The 16861-nt window shown below is 39.9% G+C and overlaps 1 protein-coding gene across 1 annotated transcript; it reads left to right on the top strand.

Annotated features, from left to right (window-relative positions):
• Positions 1-3086: 3086 nt before the first annotated feature.
• Positions 3087-16644, top strand: LOC124274906 (RNA polymerase I-specific transcription initiation factor RRN3-like). The gene is made up of 4 exons (XM_046710272.1): positions 3087-3375; positions 3882-4028; positions 9357-9438; positions 16113-16644. Exons 1-4 carry the CDS (start codon positions 3308-3310, stop codon positions 16257-16259), a joined length of 444 nt encoding a protein of 147 aa, XP_046566228.1. The 5' UTR covers positions 3087-3307; the 3' UTR covers positions 16260-16644.
• Positions 16645-16861: the final 217 nt, after the last annotated feature.

Raw genomic sequence — 16861 nt, 5'->3', positions numbered from 1 at the left:
ATACACATATACACAGCACACATACACATACACAGCCACCATACACATACACACAGCCACCATACACATACACAGCCACCACACATACACATACATACACAGCCACCACTATACACATACACACAGCCACCATACACACACACACACAGCCACCATATACACATACACAGCCACCATACACATACACAGCCACCACCATATACACATACACAGCCACCACCATACACATACACAGCCACTATACACATACACACACATACACAGCCACCATACACATACACAGCCACACACATACACATACACACAGCCACATACACATATACACAGCCACTATACACATACACAGCCACCATACACATACACACAGCCACCATACACATACACATACACATAGCCACCATACACATACACACCATACACATACACAGCCACCATACACATACACAGCCACCATACACATACACATACACACATACACATACACAGCCACCTATACACATACACAGCCACTACCACACACACACACACACAGCCACCATACACATACACAGCCACACATACACATACACAGCCACCACCATACACATACACAGCCACCATACACATACACAGCCACACATACACACATACACATATACACACACACACACAGCAGCCACTACACATACACAGCCACAGCCATATACACACATACACATACACACATACCATACACATACACACACACCACCACATACACATACACAGCCACTATACACATACACACCATACACATACACAGCCACTATACACATACACAGCCACCACCATACACAGCCACCATACACATACACAGCCATACATACACATACACAGCCACCATACACATACACAGCCACCACTACATACACATACACAGCCATACCATACAGCCACTATACATACACAGCCTCTATACACATACACAGCCACCACACATACACATACATAGCCACCATACACATATACACAGCCATACACCATACACATACACAGCCTCTATACACTATACATACACACATACACAGCCACCACCATACACATACACAGCCACCTACATACACATACACAGCCACCACATACATACACAGCCACTATACATATATACACATACCACCACACATACACATACACATACACATAGCCACCACCATACACATACACAGCCACATATACACATACCATACACAGCACAGCTCTATACACATACACAGCCTCTATACACATACACAGCCACCATACATACACACACATACACAGCCACACATACACACCATACACAGCCACCTATATACACATACACACCATACACATACACAGCCACCATACACACATACACATACACAGCCACCACCATATACACATACACAGCCACTATACACATACACAGCCACCACTATACACATACACAGCCACCATACACATACACAGCCACCACCACACACACACACACAGCCACCATACACATACACAGCCACCACCATACACACATACACAGCCACTATACACATACACAGCCACCATACACATACACAGCACAGCCACCATACACATACACAGCCACCATATACACATACACAGCCACCACCATACACATACACAGCCACCATACACATACACACAGCCACTATACACATACACAGCCACCATACACATACACACCACCACTCATACACATACACAGCCACCATACACATACACAGCCACTATACACATACACAGCCTCTATACACATACACAGCCACCATACACATACACAGCCACCATACACATACACAGCCACTATACACATACACAGCCACCAAACACATACACAGCCACCATACACATACACAGCCTCTATACACATACACAGCCACCATACACACACACCACTATACACATACACAGCCACCACACACACATACACAGCCACCGCCATCACAGCTACACACTCACAGCCACCATCACCACAGCTACACACTCACAGCCAACATCACCACAGGAACACACTCACAGCGATCATCACCACAGCTAAACACTCACAACCACCATAACCACAGCTACACACTCACAGTCACCATCACCGTAGCTGCACACTCAAAGCCACCACCATCACAGCTACACACTCACAGCCACCATCACAGCTACACACTCACAACCACCATCACCACAGCTAAACACTCACAACCACCATAACCACCGCTACACACTCACAGTCACCACCATCACAGCTACACACTCACAGCCACCGCCATCACAGCTACACACTCACAGCCGCCATCACCACAGGAACACTCACAGCCACCACCATCACCATAGCTACACACAGCCACCATAACACACAACCACAACAACTACTCACTCACAGTCACCATCACCGTAGCTGCACACTCACAGCCACCGTCACCACAGCTAAACACTCACAACCACCATAACCACCGCTACACACTCACAGTCACCACCATCACAGCTACACACTCACAGCCACCTTCACCACAGCTACACACTCACAGCCACCATCACCATAGCTACACACTCACAACCACCATCACCATAGCTACACACTCACAACCACCGCCATCACAGCTACACACTCACAGCCACCATACCCACAGCTACACACTCACAGCCACCATCACCACAGCTGCACACTCACAGCCACCATCACCACAGGTACACACACACACACACACACACACAGCCATCACCATAGCCACACACAGCCACCATAACACAGCTACACACACAGCCACCACAGCTACACACAGCACCACATCACCATATCTCCCGCCCCCCACACACACCACAGCTACACACACACAGCCACCACAGCTACACACAGCACCACATCACCATAGCTACACACAGCCACCATAACACAGCTACACACACAACCACCACAGCCACACACACACACACACACACACACACACACACACACACACACACACACACACACACACACACACAGAGCCACCACCATCACCATAGCCACCATAACACAGCTACACACACAGCCACCACAGCTACACATAGCACCACATCACCATAGCCCCCCCCACACACACCACCTAGCTACACACATACAACCACCACCAGATCTAAACACACACACAGCCACCCCATCAAACACTCACAGGCACACACAGCCACCACCACCACCTATGCCTCATCCACAGCCACCAGGACTGCCACAGAAGAAATGAACAATTCTTAAAGGCTATTTATTTATATTGTTTTGTTAGACGTTTTAAATCATTTTACAGGTTACAAATGGGCTGAAGGACTACATTTGCAGAGGATTGTTATGTGCAGATTGAACCCATTAAGATCATGTTTGCCTCTTGTGGCTGAAACCTTCTCTTCTGTAACGAGGTAAAGTTTAATATGTTCTTGTAGTTAATCATTGTTGTGTTTCAAGTGCTCATCTATCTCTGTGTACCCATCATGTTTTAATCCCGATAATTTCAATAAAATTAAGTTATCTATGCAAACAGGTTTTGACAGAAATTGATATGATCTCTTGACTAATCCAAACATGCCTGCAACCTCTTTGGGTCAAATACTGAGTATTTGTAGTTGGGAGATGTCATTTGAAAGGTTGCAGCAGTTTACCTGAAAAAAATGCTGAGTCATCGCTTCAGGTGGACAAAAAAATCAAAAACGTGACTTCCACTAAAATGGAAGTCGGACAACTGCTAGTTTAGACTGCAGACTGCAGGGGATGTACCCCTTTGATAAGTGTAAATTGGCACGGCTCCCTAGGCCGAAAGCTATGATTACACATTTCCATTTAGAAGTTTAGTATGTATTCAGAAAACATTTGAATATCAATGTTTACAGCATGTTGGGTTACAGAAATATTGTTTGACTTCTTTCAGAATTTACCAGCTTGCATTTTGTGACACAATCATAGAGAAGAACAAGCGTTGCACAATCCCTGTGTCCACACAGAATAATGATGGGTTTACTGTGCAGACTGAAATTTTGGAATCATTTTTCCCATTTGATCCTTACTTGCTTAACAGGTAAGTTTGAAATATGTAGCTGATTGTAAATATACTCAGCAGCAAAAAAACGTCAGTACAAATTCAAAATTAGATAGGCACTGTAATCAAATCACTACAGAAGCGGATCAAAAACATTTTTGTGTACAATATCATGGCACATCATTCAATAACTCAGCACAATTTCAAGACATTACGTGAACGTTTGCAGTCCATTCAGACTCTTGACTTTAGTTTCTAGTGTGATCACCACGAGCGGCAATAACTGCAGCACAGTGTCTATGCATGGAGTGGACCAATCGATTGATGAAGGCCATTGGCACCTGGAACCACACTCAGGAGCAATATTCTTGTTCTGCCATCTGCAGTTGATACGCAGTACCGACTCTCATCTGTAAACAGAACAGTTCTCCATTGCCTGCATCTCCAGTTTTGGTGTTGTAGGGCAAACTGTAGACATTCACGCCGATGATGAGGGGTGAGGATAGGTCCACGGTAAGGTCTATGGCAATGGAGGTTCCCGCAGTTAAGACGTCAGCGTACTGTATCAGTACTGATTAGTCTTCCGTGTGTTCCCACTGTCTGGCGTGCTGTTTCGGGATGCCTGAATGAAGGGATTCTGTACATGCTGTCGCACAAGATGGCGGTCTTGTTGTCTTGTGGTCACCCTTGGTCAGCCAGTACGGGGCGATCATTTGTGGTGTTGGTGGTCTGGAAACGTTGCTGCAGCCTGTAGATGGTCCGAACGTTGACCTGGAAGTGATTGGCAACGGCTTGTGGATTGTGGCCAGCTTTAACTCTTCCTAGCGCCTGGTTCCTCTGAGCTGTTGTGAGTCACGGCATCCTGCTGACATTGTAATGTGAATGTTTCAACCAGGTTTGGGGGGTGCATGTTATAGGGCTGGTCAGCACGTGCAGCATGAGTTGCATAAAAAACATGGAGAACACCGTACCATCTCCGAGATCAGGTTGCGTTTTTGAGACCATTTCCTGAGTTTGGGAAGGAATGTCTTTGATCAGGTAAAGTTGGAGATGTTGTCAGATATATACAATCAAAACATTAAATGAATTTACAGTAATCCGTTTCTGCAAAGGAAAATTCCAAACTGACGTTTCTTTTGCTGCTTAGTATATATAATTTCTTTCAGTTTTTAATAGACTATGGAAATGGTTTTGTACATGCTCTTAAATTCTCTGTTAATGTGTATTTGTTGTCTCTGAATCACCAGGAGCTGAAGCTGAAGGAGCTGAAATTCAGTATGTATGTTTCCCTTTATGATGGGTTAATACTTTGTTTGGTTTGTTTTATTTCAGTGTCACACCTTGGAATCTGTGCTGACAAGAACACCGCGCTCAGTGGTTGTCTTTGTTTTAAAAATGTTGGCCATATGTCCTGGGCTACAGTGCCATGACACTGCTTTTATGCTTTAACAATAATTCCAAGCTTTTAAACTTAACTGGTTTACAAGAGTTTACACTCAGTGAGTTCTAGCATGTTTTGAAATGTGACTTGTCAGATCATGACGTCATTCAGTACATCATAGTGAAAGCTTGTTCAGTACATCATAGCATGAGCTAGATGATAGGGAACAGGTCAAAAGGGCCACATGACAAAAGGGCCTCAAAACGGAAAAGTCAAAAGGGCCGCAAGAAAGTCAAAAGGGCCGCATAAAAAATGTCAAAATTGCCGCATCGAAAAGTCAAAAGGGCCCCATATAAAGAAAATAAAAACATCTTTTTTTAAAAGTGTATTATAGTGAAAGGTTATACATCTATACAATGTATACCTTATACATATTAGTTCTGTGTTGGTTTTTTGGCAATATTTGAAAGGAAATGATGATAAAGATGATTTTTTTCATCTAAGTAACAAAACACTTATCTTTTATAATTATGACAAATACTTTGACAGAGAAATAAACAATCTGTCTGTCTATGTCAACAAATGCCAAATTAGGTGGCAGGGTGGAACAACAGCACCCATGAAGGGATGGGTGCACACTAGGTCTTCATGAGATCACATTCAGTCTTCACATCACTCAACTGGTCCTGTTAGCCTCAGGCACAGACATTAAATTGATAAAATGGGTCTTTAACAATCTTAAATGTCCCATCTATAAACCAATGCTGTGCATGTGAATGTTGAGAGAGTTGAATCTCTGTGACAAATAGAAGGTGGTGCTTTTCCTTCACTGTGATGACACTGCATGGGAAACCATACACTTTACACAGTAGAGGGAAGTGATATCAAAAACAAGTCTGTCTATGATTTTATAGTCAAAAATTAACTTTGAGTCAGTCAATTGAGACATGTATGTCAATTGTAAGGTTTATTAACAATGAAAACAATACTCTTGAAATATTCTGACAGTATTCACAGAAGAGCAAAGAAAAAAAGACATCTTAGGGATTAGTGACAGCTTAAACTTCACATAAGCACTTACTGGTCAAGTTTCTGCACTGGTTTACATAGGCTCTGTGGGTGACATCTGCCGATACAAGTCTTGCCACTGCTGTTCTCAGCACAGCTCATCTCTGAAGTACAGGAAGTGTACTTCTTGGGTTGTGACGACATGAAAGGTGTTTATCCAGAATGGCTGGAATCAGCTGAGATGTGAACAAAAAAATTGTGTAATGTTTAGTAACGTCACCAAGTACCTTTGTTGGTTTCCTGTTCTGTCGACTGATGAAGATCCGTGTGAGATCTCTGGGAAACCTCTGTATCTCTGCATCTCATCTATGTGTGTGACTAGTTGTATCATCAACTTGCATATGATTTAAGGTGCTTAATGCCCCAACCCATGATCCACTTCACTTTCCTCCCTTCTCAATAATTTCTGATTAAACATTGTTTCATTAACCTGGAACTCACAGATAGTGCTGTTCTATCTGACTTTACTATGTGTCTCCTTCTGTTGTTCTTGCTTCTGGGAAACTTTCTTTCAGGATGGAATCAAACTCTGTTACCATTATTCCATAGAAAAAGTTTGAACTGAGATCCATTATTGTAAACAACCCCTTCAGGAAGGCTGTGTGATGCAAACAGATCTCTCAGCACCTTTGTTGTTCTGGTTGCTGTCATGGTCGATACAATGATAGCTTCTACCCACTTTGTGCAACTATCCACTATCACCAAAACCAAAACCTGTAGTCAATGTGGATTCAAGCTCTTCAAGGATAACACCATGGTTGTAATGGTGCAACTGGTGGATCAGGCTGTAGAATGTGACAGATCTCACAACTGTGAGCAGTACTCTCCATACTCTTGTTGGACTGGAGTTCACTGTCTTCCATGTGATTTGGCCAGCCCTGTAGGTATACTGTTATGCTCTTGAAAGAACTCCATTTTTCTTCTAGTGACTTGCAATATCTGATTTCTGAGGATAAATGCCCATCTTTGAGTCTTGCTGTCGCCAGAGTAGGAATTCCTGTCAGTGGCTTGTTGTCCATTATCAATGTGAAGTTCCTTCTTTATAAATATTTATGAAACTTTTTTCTTAATGCCAAACATAATGGCTAAGGCTTCTTTTTCTAGCTGTTCATAGTTAGTCTCTGAAATTATCAGTGTTCTTTATGGATAAATCACTGGTGGTTCCAAACTATCTTCCATAATGTGTGATATCACATGCCTGTTCTGTAGGCAGAGGCACCACACGTTTTAGTAAGTGTATGATGAGCGTCATAATGGACCAAGAAACTATGAGTTTATAGTTAGGCTATACACTTCTTGAAACTTCCCGTAGTAATTCATGAATGATCTCCACTCCAATATATTCTTTGGTCTGGGAGTCTCCACAATGGCCTTGATCCTGAAGAATGAAGATAATATTATGGATATACAACTTCTTTATTCTGTGAAAGGCGACGTTTGGACACAGGTTCTAATGTCGTTGTCAAGCAAGTCTATGTCGAAACGTCGCCTTTCACAGAATAAAGAAGTTGTATATCCATAATATTATCTCCATTCTAACATCACCACAACTTCTAAAAAGCCCATCAAAAAAGGCCTTTATCTTGTCATCAAGAGGATGAATACCATCAGCATCAAAATGGTGCCCAAGGCCTTCCTTGGAACAAGTAATAAATGTGCACTTGTTCAGCTAGTCTTCCAAGGATTGTATCCACTAAGACGAGTTGTTGAGCTTCCTCATCTTTACCCATCAGGATATCATCCAGCAAAACTCCAATCCCATCTATTCCCTGGAATATCTGTTTAATAAGGCATTGGAACATTGCAGGAGCAGTGGAAACTGTGAATGATGACTGTTGATACTCATACAAGCTTTTATGAGTATTTATAACCAGCAGATGTTTAGAGTCCTCTGACAGTTCAATTTGGAATTTTTAAAATTTGTATTTTTCCTTGGACTTTGATATTGGTGTGTACCTGACATAGAAGTACAAAGTTGCGTATCCCAGTTCCATGTTATTGTTTCGATAGCTCAATAACTACTGTTGGCTACAGACAGACAGATTAGCAGATATTCACTCATCAAGTTGGACTTTAAGTAACTGTCAGATGATTTGTTCTTTCAAATTTGTAGGGGCTAGGGATTTGTCTTCTTCTGATGACTGTTATTAAAGATACCATTTACTTCCATATTATTCATTACTATATAACAAATATACTTCTAATGTACAGTGTGGCTGGGATAGTGATAATGCTGTTCACATTCCAACAAATCTAGAGAAGGGAGAACCAAGCATGTGACGAGATGCATTGATACAGTGCATCAAATGTTCCCCACCCAGTAATCCCACATACAAAAATAAGTGAAACCAAAGCAGTGAACCATGAGCTGTTTAAAGTTATAAATGGTAGTTGTTAAAAAATAAAGAATAATAATATGAAATGGCATGACTCATTCATTATGTACTGTGAACTAATGTAAAATATAACACTAATTTTGAATAAATAATAATATAAGAAAATGTATTGTTGATAATAATAATAATAGGTTACAGAAATGCATGGAAGGTAATATGAAAATACAAAACCTGTGTTCAGTTCCCCAATTTGGGTATATTTTCCCTAAACGCTTGATTTTCATATAACAATGTCACCGACAATCGGTTGAAACATGTAGATGAAATGACTATCACTTCATTGTACACACTCTAAGCTTTGATAAGCCAAAATGGTGCTACCCCCATTGAAACTCCAAATACTCAAGTCTACTGGATTAATTTTCTCCATTGTTAAGAAATTCTAAGACAAACTTTATTTTGATACAACATGAATTCATAAGCCAAGACAACTGATTTCTTCTGGTTTTGACAGTTATCTGTAATGGAGCTGTCTGATTTGTCCTATACTGTTAATGCTTGCTTGTTATTTGCCTGTTGAAGGTCTGGAGAACTAATCAGGCCTCTGTACAGGGAATACACTGGTGGTGCTGTGTCCACTCTTCATGAGAACCAAGATATGCAGGTAAATAAATACACCAGCTTGTTGTCTGTTAAGACATGAGAACAATCATACACGGCAATGCTATTTATGGTTATTGTTGAATAAAAAGTCTTTTGTAAGTATAAACATCAAAACTAGGAAAAGGTATCACAAATGTTCTGAGAACTTAAAAATGTTTTTGTTTATAAATGTTTATATCCAGTTAAAGGACAAATAAACTTTTGCTTTTTTTTTTTACTCTTTTAACCATTACATCTAAAAGACGTGTGGTTAGTCTTAAGCGGAACACCAAATTTGTTCTTAAAAAACTTGTGGTTAATTAATACCGAGTGATTAAAAGTTGCCAAAAAGTCGCCTGCTTCACTTTCGCCCGCCAACGAAACCACAGAGATGTTACATAACTTTGTCGCCAGAGCACTGCAGCGAACCGGAAGTGACGTCCTGTGAGAAAGGGTTTTCAGTTAGTTGGATATAAATTGTGTAACAAGCTCGTCATTTTGATGATTTCTCGACATCAACGAAGACATACCGAATCGTTGCGTTGTCGTCAATTGTTCCTAGGGGTTGGGCGATTGGTGTCACCATGCACAGATTTCCACAGGACCCTGCAGTTCGTGCTAAATGGGTTATGTTTGTGAGTGCGAAGCGAGCGTTGTAGAAGCCTGGAACGATATCTTACTTGTGTTCAGATCACTTCACGGAAGTTAAAGAATCAAAACTACTTACTAGTTGTAGTAAAATATGTATATGATTGATGACCAAAAAGATTTTCCATGACACAACTTGTAACATAACGATTTCTTCCTTGGAAGCGAGGTTGTGGTCGAAGTGACATTAATATTGTAAGTAGTATTATATTGACACCCACCTTGCTTCCACGAGAGAAATTATGTTATAAGCTATGGTATTTTGTAACTTGGTGAAAACAAACCTAAATAGCATTTATTCTCAGACTGGCGGATGTTCGTGACAGGGTGCCGCCATTTTTAGAAATCGTGAAGTCACGGGCTAAAGTCTGTTAGAATTAATGAGATTACGGTTTGTTTTCATCAAGTTAGAAAATCAAAACTACTTTCTACTCGTGGTTAAATATGTATTTGAATCATGACCAAAAGGATTTTGCATGACAACTTATAACATAACGATTTCTTCCACGGAAGCGAGGTGGGGGTCGTAGTGACAATACTGCGCCGATAAATTTCTTGTTACATGCATTCACGTGGTTGCCGCCCACTCACCAGTATGTAGATACTTGTCAATGTACGTCTTTATATTTGGTCTTATAATCCTAATTAGTTTATTATCATACTTGTATGCATTTTGAAACTTAATAAAAAGCAGGCGATCTGCTGATACTTATAGTGAATTTTTATAACAGGACTGTAATATCTAGACATTTTATAGTTTGCCAATGTGAATCATAATTCGCACACACACCCTAGTGTATGTTGTCTGTCTCATTACACTTCACGGCAAAAACAATGATTCTGTTGAATGCTACAACAAATGAATAAAAACAAAATGCAAATATTAAAATTAAAACAGATTTAAGTTAGAGGAACAATGTCAGGCTATTACCTTGTTCGAGGAGTGTCTCCATCAATATCCACAAAAACGAGTGATATGCCATTCATTAGACTAACAACTAGTCTCTGAAATGAACATATTTTACTGAAAAAAGTTCATAGTAAAAAAAATAAAATATAATGAAAAGGAGCCCTGAGACTTTCTTCATTTTCAGAGATTAAACAAATCTGCAGAGGGATAATTTCTTGGAATTTCACAACATGTACAAAGATTCTTATCACCCATTACTGCTTTAATTGAGTGTGAAAGGAATATTTACTGCCCCCACCGCCTCCCAGTCCTACTGCCAGTGGTGTGGGCCGATTTGGGGTAATGAGTATCAAGTGTCGCCAAATCTATTTTGAGAGCAAGCAGGGATACCAGCTAAGGGTAGCATCTCTTGATATTCCTATGGCTGGACAACTGGATCTCACAAAAAAAATTCCAAAGTTATTTATATTCTCCAAAATCCAAAGGTTGTGTCTGCCCTATATGTGGAAGTTTAATTGATGTCGCATATGTATATAATGTAACAAGCAGAAAAAGTCATCAATATCCCCCGTAATGGCAAAATACTCTTCATGTATATGTCAGTTAGTTATGACTATGTCAAATGTTTTGGTGTGTGTTACAGTGAGTGAGTTTAGTTTTATGCCACACTCAGCAATATTCCAGCTGTCTGTAAATAATAGAATCTGGACCAGATAATCCAGTGATCAACAGCATGAGAATCAATCTACACAAATGGGATGCAATGATATGTGTCAACAAAGTCTGCGACTATATTACAAAGTGGAAGGAGAGTATTGAAAGGTTTTTAAGTTCTGCTCCGGAAAAGAGCACTACCACCAATTTCAGTCAAAGTCAAACTCGTTGCCATGGAAACACAAAATAGTTTTATTCAGAAATCCAAAACTACCAAAAGGCACCAGTATATCACCAGACCTATCTATGTGCCAAGTTTGGTGAAGAAATATTCAATGGTTTTAAAGGTCTATTCTGGACAAGATGACATCCTCATAGCCACAGCCTCCATGGAAAGTTACGTTTTCATGGAAACCGGAAAAATAACATTCATATCTGAGTCTAAACCCCAAAAGGCACATCTAGGGATCATACTTGACATATGTTCAAAGTTTGATGAGGCTTGCATGTATAGTTTGGGAGATCTGCTCCGGACAGGATGACATCCTCATGACATCCTCATAGACCGTATGACGCGGTCGGGGATCGAACCCGCGACCTTCCGCTCCCCGGGCGGACACTCTAACCACTACATCACGGAGGCGGTCGCAACAAGTTTGATATAGACTGAAATTGGTGATAGTGCTCCTTTCTGGAGCAGAACTTTAAAAACCTTTAAATACTCCCCTTCCACTTTTCTATATACACACCTAAATATTTGACATAATCATAACTCGTAGACATAATCATGAAGAGTATTTTGCCATTGCGGGGGATATTGATGACTTTGTCTTCTTGTTATCCCCCGCAACGCATTTTGCGGGGGATATTAAAATGGACTCCATTCGTGCGTCCGTCCGTCCGTGCACATTTGTCTTTTCCGGAGCAGAACTCTAAAACCGGTCAATATTTCTTCACCAAACTTGGCACATACATGGATCTGGTGGTGTACTGGTGCCTTTTGGTAGTTTTGGAATTCTGAATTAAATATTTTTTGCGTTTCAATGGCAACAGGTTTGACTAAAACTGAAATTAGTGGTAGTGCTCTTTTCCGGAGCAGAACTCTAAAACCGTTCCCTATTTCTTCACCAAACTTAGCACATAGGTAGATCTAGTGGTGTACTGGTGCCTTTTGGTAGTTTTGGAATTCTGAATTAAATATTTTTGGCGTTTCCATGGCAACAAGTTAGACTTAGACTGAAATTTGTGGTTGTGCTCTTTTCCGGAGCAGAACTCTAAAACCATTCACTATTTCTTCACCAAACTTGGCTCATAGATTGGTCTGGTGATGTACTGGTGCCTTTTGGTAGTTTTGGAAGTCTGAATCAAATATTTTTGGCATTTCCATGGCAACAAGTTTGACTAAAACTTAAATTAGTGTAGTGTTCTTTTCCGGAGCAGTACCCTAAAACCGTTCAATGTTTCTTCACCAAACTTGGCACATAGATAGATCTAGTGGTGTACTGGTGCCTTTTGGTAGTTTTGGATTCCTGAATAAAATAGTTTTGGCATTTCCATGGCAACAAGTTTGATTTAGACTGAAATTGGTGATAGTGCTCCTTTCTGGAGCAGAACTTTAAAAACCTTTCAATACTCTCCTTCCACTTTTCTATATACACACCTAAATATTTGACATAATCATAACTCGTAGACATAATCATGAAGAGTATTTTGCCATTGCGGGGGATATCGATGACTTTGTCTTCTTGTTTCTACTGACTTGTCTGAAAAGTGAGAATTTCGAATGTCAGTGATTTTCCACTCCTGGATGGAGAACAACAACACATCTTCACCACTTAAGTATTTGTCAAACATTGCATTCTGATTTGGACAATTGCTATGTATATTTGCTTTCATCCTCATCAAAGTTCCAATTCTTTTTTACCCTGAGATGGAAGACTTGTGTGGGCTTTCTTGGATATATTTGCTTCAGGGTCTGTATGACAGACTAGCCATTTATCTGCAGCTGTTCCAAGTGTTGTGTCTTTTAACATGCTAATATGCGAAAAAGTGATATATCGTTTCAGGTTTTCCACATTGGTGTAAAGTCTCATTGGTCACCCAAGTTAGCACACCTGGCAACTAATTGCATAATGTCCGCCAAAAAGTAATTTAATCCTTTGATCGATGTTTATAATGTTGAATATTTACTCCAGACACAAGAAATGCCAAATGGGAACCTTTTTTGTGTAATCTAAGTGGTGTTACCACTAATTATACCTGTTATAAATTCATTAACTGACCATCAAGTGAATGATGACAAATAACGGTTACGGCCTAATCCGTCAAATTTTGAACAGTCAGCAGTGCCAATCCGTCGAATCATGCTTGAGTGGTTCTGTGCTAATCGGTCGAATTTCAGACTGTGTTAACACACTGGGAGAGACCAAGTTCATTAATTAAGGGGTCGGCTTGTATTGGATTAGACTACATGTTTTCTTAAATAGTTTCGCTTCCACTGTGTGCAAAGCTTAGTGTCAGCAAACTTACTTGTCCATTTGACAATATCGTCAACAATTTCAGGACAGACATACAAAGTGAAGGCTTCCACTGGAATTTGATTGGTGACTTTTCCATTCAGCTGGCGAATAATATTTCTCTGAGGCGTTGGAGCTAATGGCATTGGGTCCTTGAACCACTGTCCTCCATCACAGCTGTCATACCTGTCAGGAGCTTGTCTTTGTACATCAGTCTCATTGTCAGAGTTGGAAGTAGCGTCATCCTCTAGGTCACAGTCGGATTCTGTGCTTTCAGATCCTTCAGATGGTTGATAATCTTCGTGGAAAAAAGGTTAATGAATCAGATTGCCTTGAGCAATTTTAAATGCTGGTCAAAGATATTATATATATACATTAGTTATAGCCTTGGGGTCCAATTGGACCCCACTCCATAAGACAAGGGTTAATGCATCAATTTCAATTTTCTACAAAAGTACAAAAATAAAGAGAGTCCAAACATATATTTATTGCATCAATTTCTCATTGTATCATATGAGTAGGTAAAGATAAGTACAAAAGTACAAAAAATAAAGAGTCAAACTATCCATCACCCCTTGCATCTTTTTCTTGGTATGATCCAGTGTTTGGATAACTAATTAATAGATAAGATCACAGTGCTCATCCTGTCGAATGCATTTTACTACTTTGAAATCAGAAATTCGACGGATCGGTACGCGACCCAAATAACATGTGTAGGTTTATACCACATGCTGTATTGCATGCAATTTTAATTGCATGTGAAAACTTATGGGCCAACACTGTTTTGAGATTACGAGCAGAACATCATTGTTGCATAAGAAAATAAGAAATACATATAAGCATTTGCTGTGTTCTAAAACTGTATGTACCTATTTACCTAAGTAAATTTTCAGACTCTTTTAGCAATGGCAAAGTAGGGTTGTTTAGTTTACGGATTCAAATAAATCAAATGTCAATTTTTAATATCATACGTAATAGATGTCATATTTTTACATGATATTATTAAATATTGAGGTAAAAAAAACACAGAAATGGATCAATTTGGATCAGTCATTATACCATCCAGGCATTAGGAAACCTGAAAAAGCCCACACTGCTTTGATACTTTATTGCAATAAGACAAGAACTACCAGGGATATTTTCAAATAACTGCATCTGATGGGCATCCACCCTTCCTAATGTCGCACTGTTTAGGTTGAAGAAATATTCGTAACTGTGATGAGCGAGGCTGATCATCGTTTTCACTATCACCAGCGTCTGGCTCGAAGAAATAAGGCCTAGCGACACCAAGTGATTTTGACAGAATCGTCTATGAAAACAAGTTGTAACTTGCAAACTAGGCAAAGCAGGAGACAAAATTAAATCGCAGTAGATTGTGAGAACATATAGCTTTCATTTTTCACAGCAGTTGTCACGATTTCAGGTTATACAAACTTGTAAACAAGATAATTTACCCCCGAAATGTACATGATTTCTACATCGGCCCTCATATCTATTCCTCACATTACGTCACAGAGACGCACTGCTCTGATTGGTTGAAATTTCGTTCACGGGTGAGAATTGTGCATTGTTGTCAAAAAGGTCGTTTTAAGTTAATTAAAGATCGAAATATATAACGATGCCAATCAGTGATTTATGTATTTGTACCCCCCTAGAGTATATGTGATCTTTAAGAGGAAACATAAATCTGTTTTAGATGGGATCAACCTGAGGGTCACATGACACCATTATCATTATTATTATCAGAATCTTGGAGGGACTTTGCTGTTGTGTTGCTGGTGGCCCTAAATGGATTTTACGAAATAGCTAGTTTCATGCAGCTTCAACAATTTAGATGTTAAGTAACTCAATAAAAGTCACCATCTGTACCTGTGGTACTCTGTTTTTTGTATTGCCATTTATGATTGTCATGTTATGTTATTTCATGTCAACAGAACCCAGTTATTAGAACAACCCCTTCTGTTACAGACTGAAGATGATGACTTCCTCACAGAAACGGAAAACAAGGTTGGCCCATCAGTTACGCCAGGGCCTCACTTAGGATTTAGCTGGAAACCACCTGCTAGTACAGACTTCCTAAATTATGGCACATCACCTGGTTTCAAACATGTTTAGATATCCCATTCACTGTTTAAGGCAAACTGTAAGATACATATATATATATATCATGTTGTCATTGATTATGTGTCATAAAGGAGGTACAATACCTGTGTTGGTAATATGTCTCCCAGATATTCCTACAGTGATGCAATCAAGTGCTCAAATCATCTTGTACATAAGAATGTTATCATGTATAACTCTTTTACAGCCCAGAGATGAGTCATGTCAAGCTCATCCTCAAGGTTTTACTCTTTACTGAAGAAGGATTAAATGATGGTCATGAAATGTTTGTACATTTTACCCTATCAGCAAGACTGAGACCTGGAACACTCATATATATTAGGTCCATTGAAAATGTATGCCATTTGCCATTTTTGCTGAAGTAAAAGTATTTAAGTCATGTGCATTTGAATCCATTTTTTCAGTGAGTACCACATGTCACATTGTTTTCAAGGACATTTTTCATTGTCTAAACACTCTGAATGCAGTTACTTATGGTGAATGCAGGAGTTTCCCACAATATTTTGAAAGCAAAAGACCATGTGTATTGAGGGCAGTGGAAGTTACATAAGCTTGGTTAGATGGCATGTGAGGCAATGTTGGTGGAAGCAGAAGAC

This window comes from Haliotis rubra, unplaced genomic scaffold (assembly GCF_003918875.1).
Source record: "Haliotis rubra isolate DU_JTF1 unplaced genomic scaffold, ASM391887v1 Scf1957, whole genome shotgun sequence".
NCBI classification, from domain to species: Eukaryota; Metazoa; Mollusca; class Gastropoda; order Lepetellida; family Haliotidae; genus Haliotis; species Haliotis rubra.
Note: the sequence above shows the minus strand (reverse complement) of the source record. Positions and strands in the feature narration are given on the sequence as shown.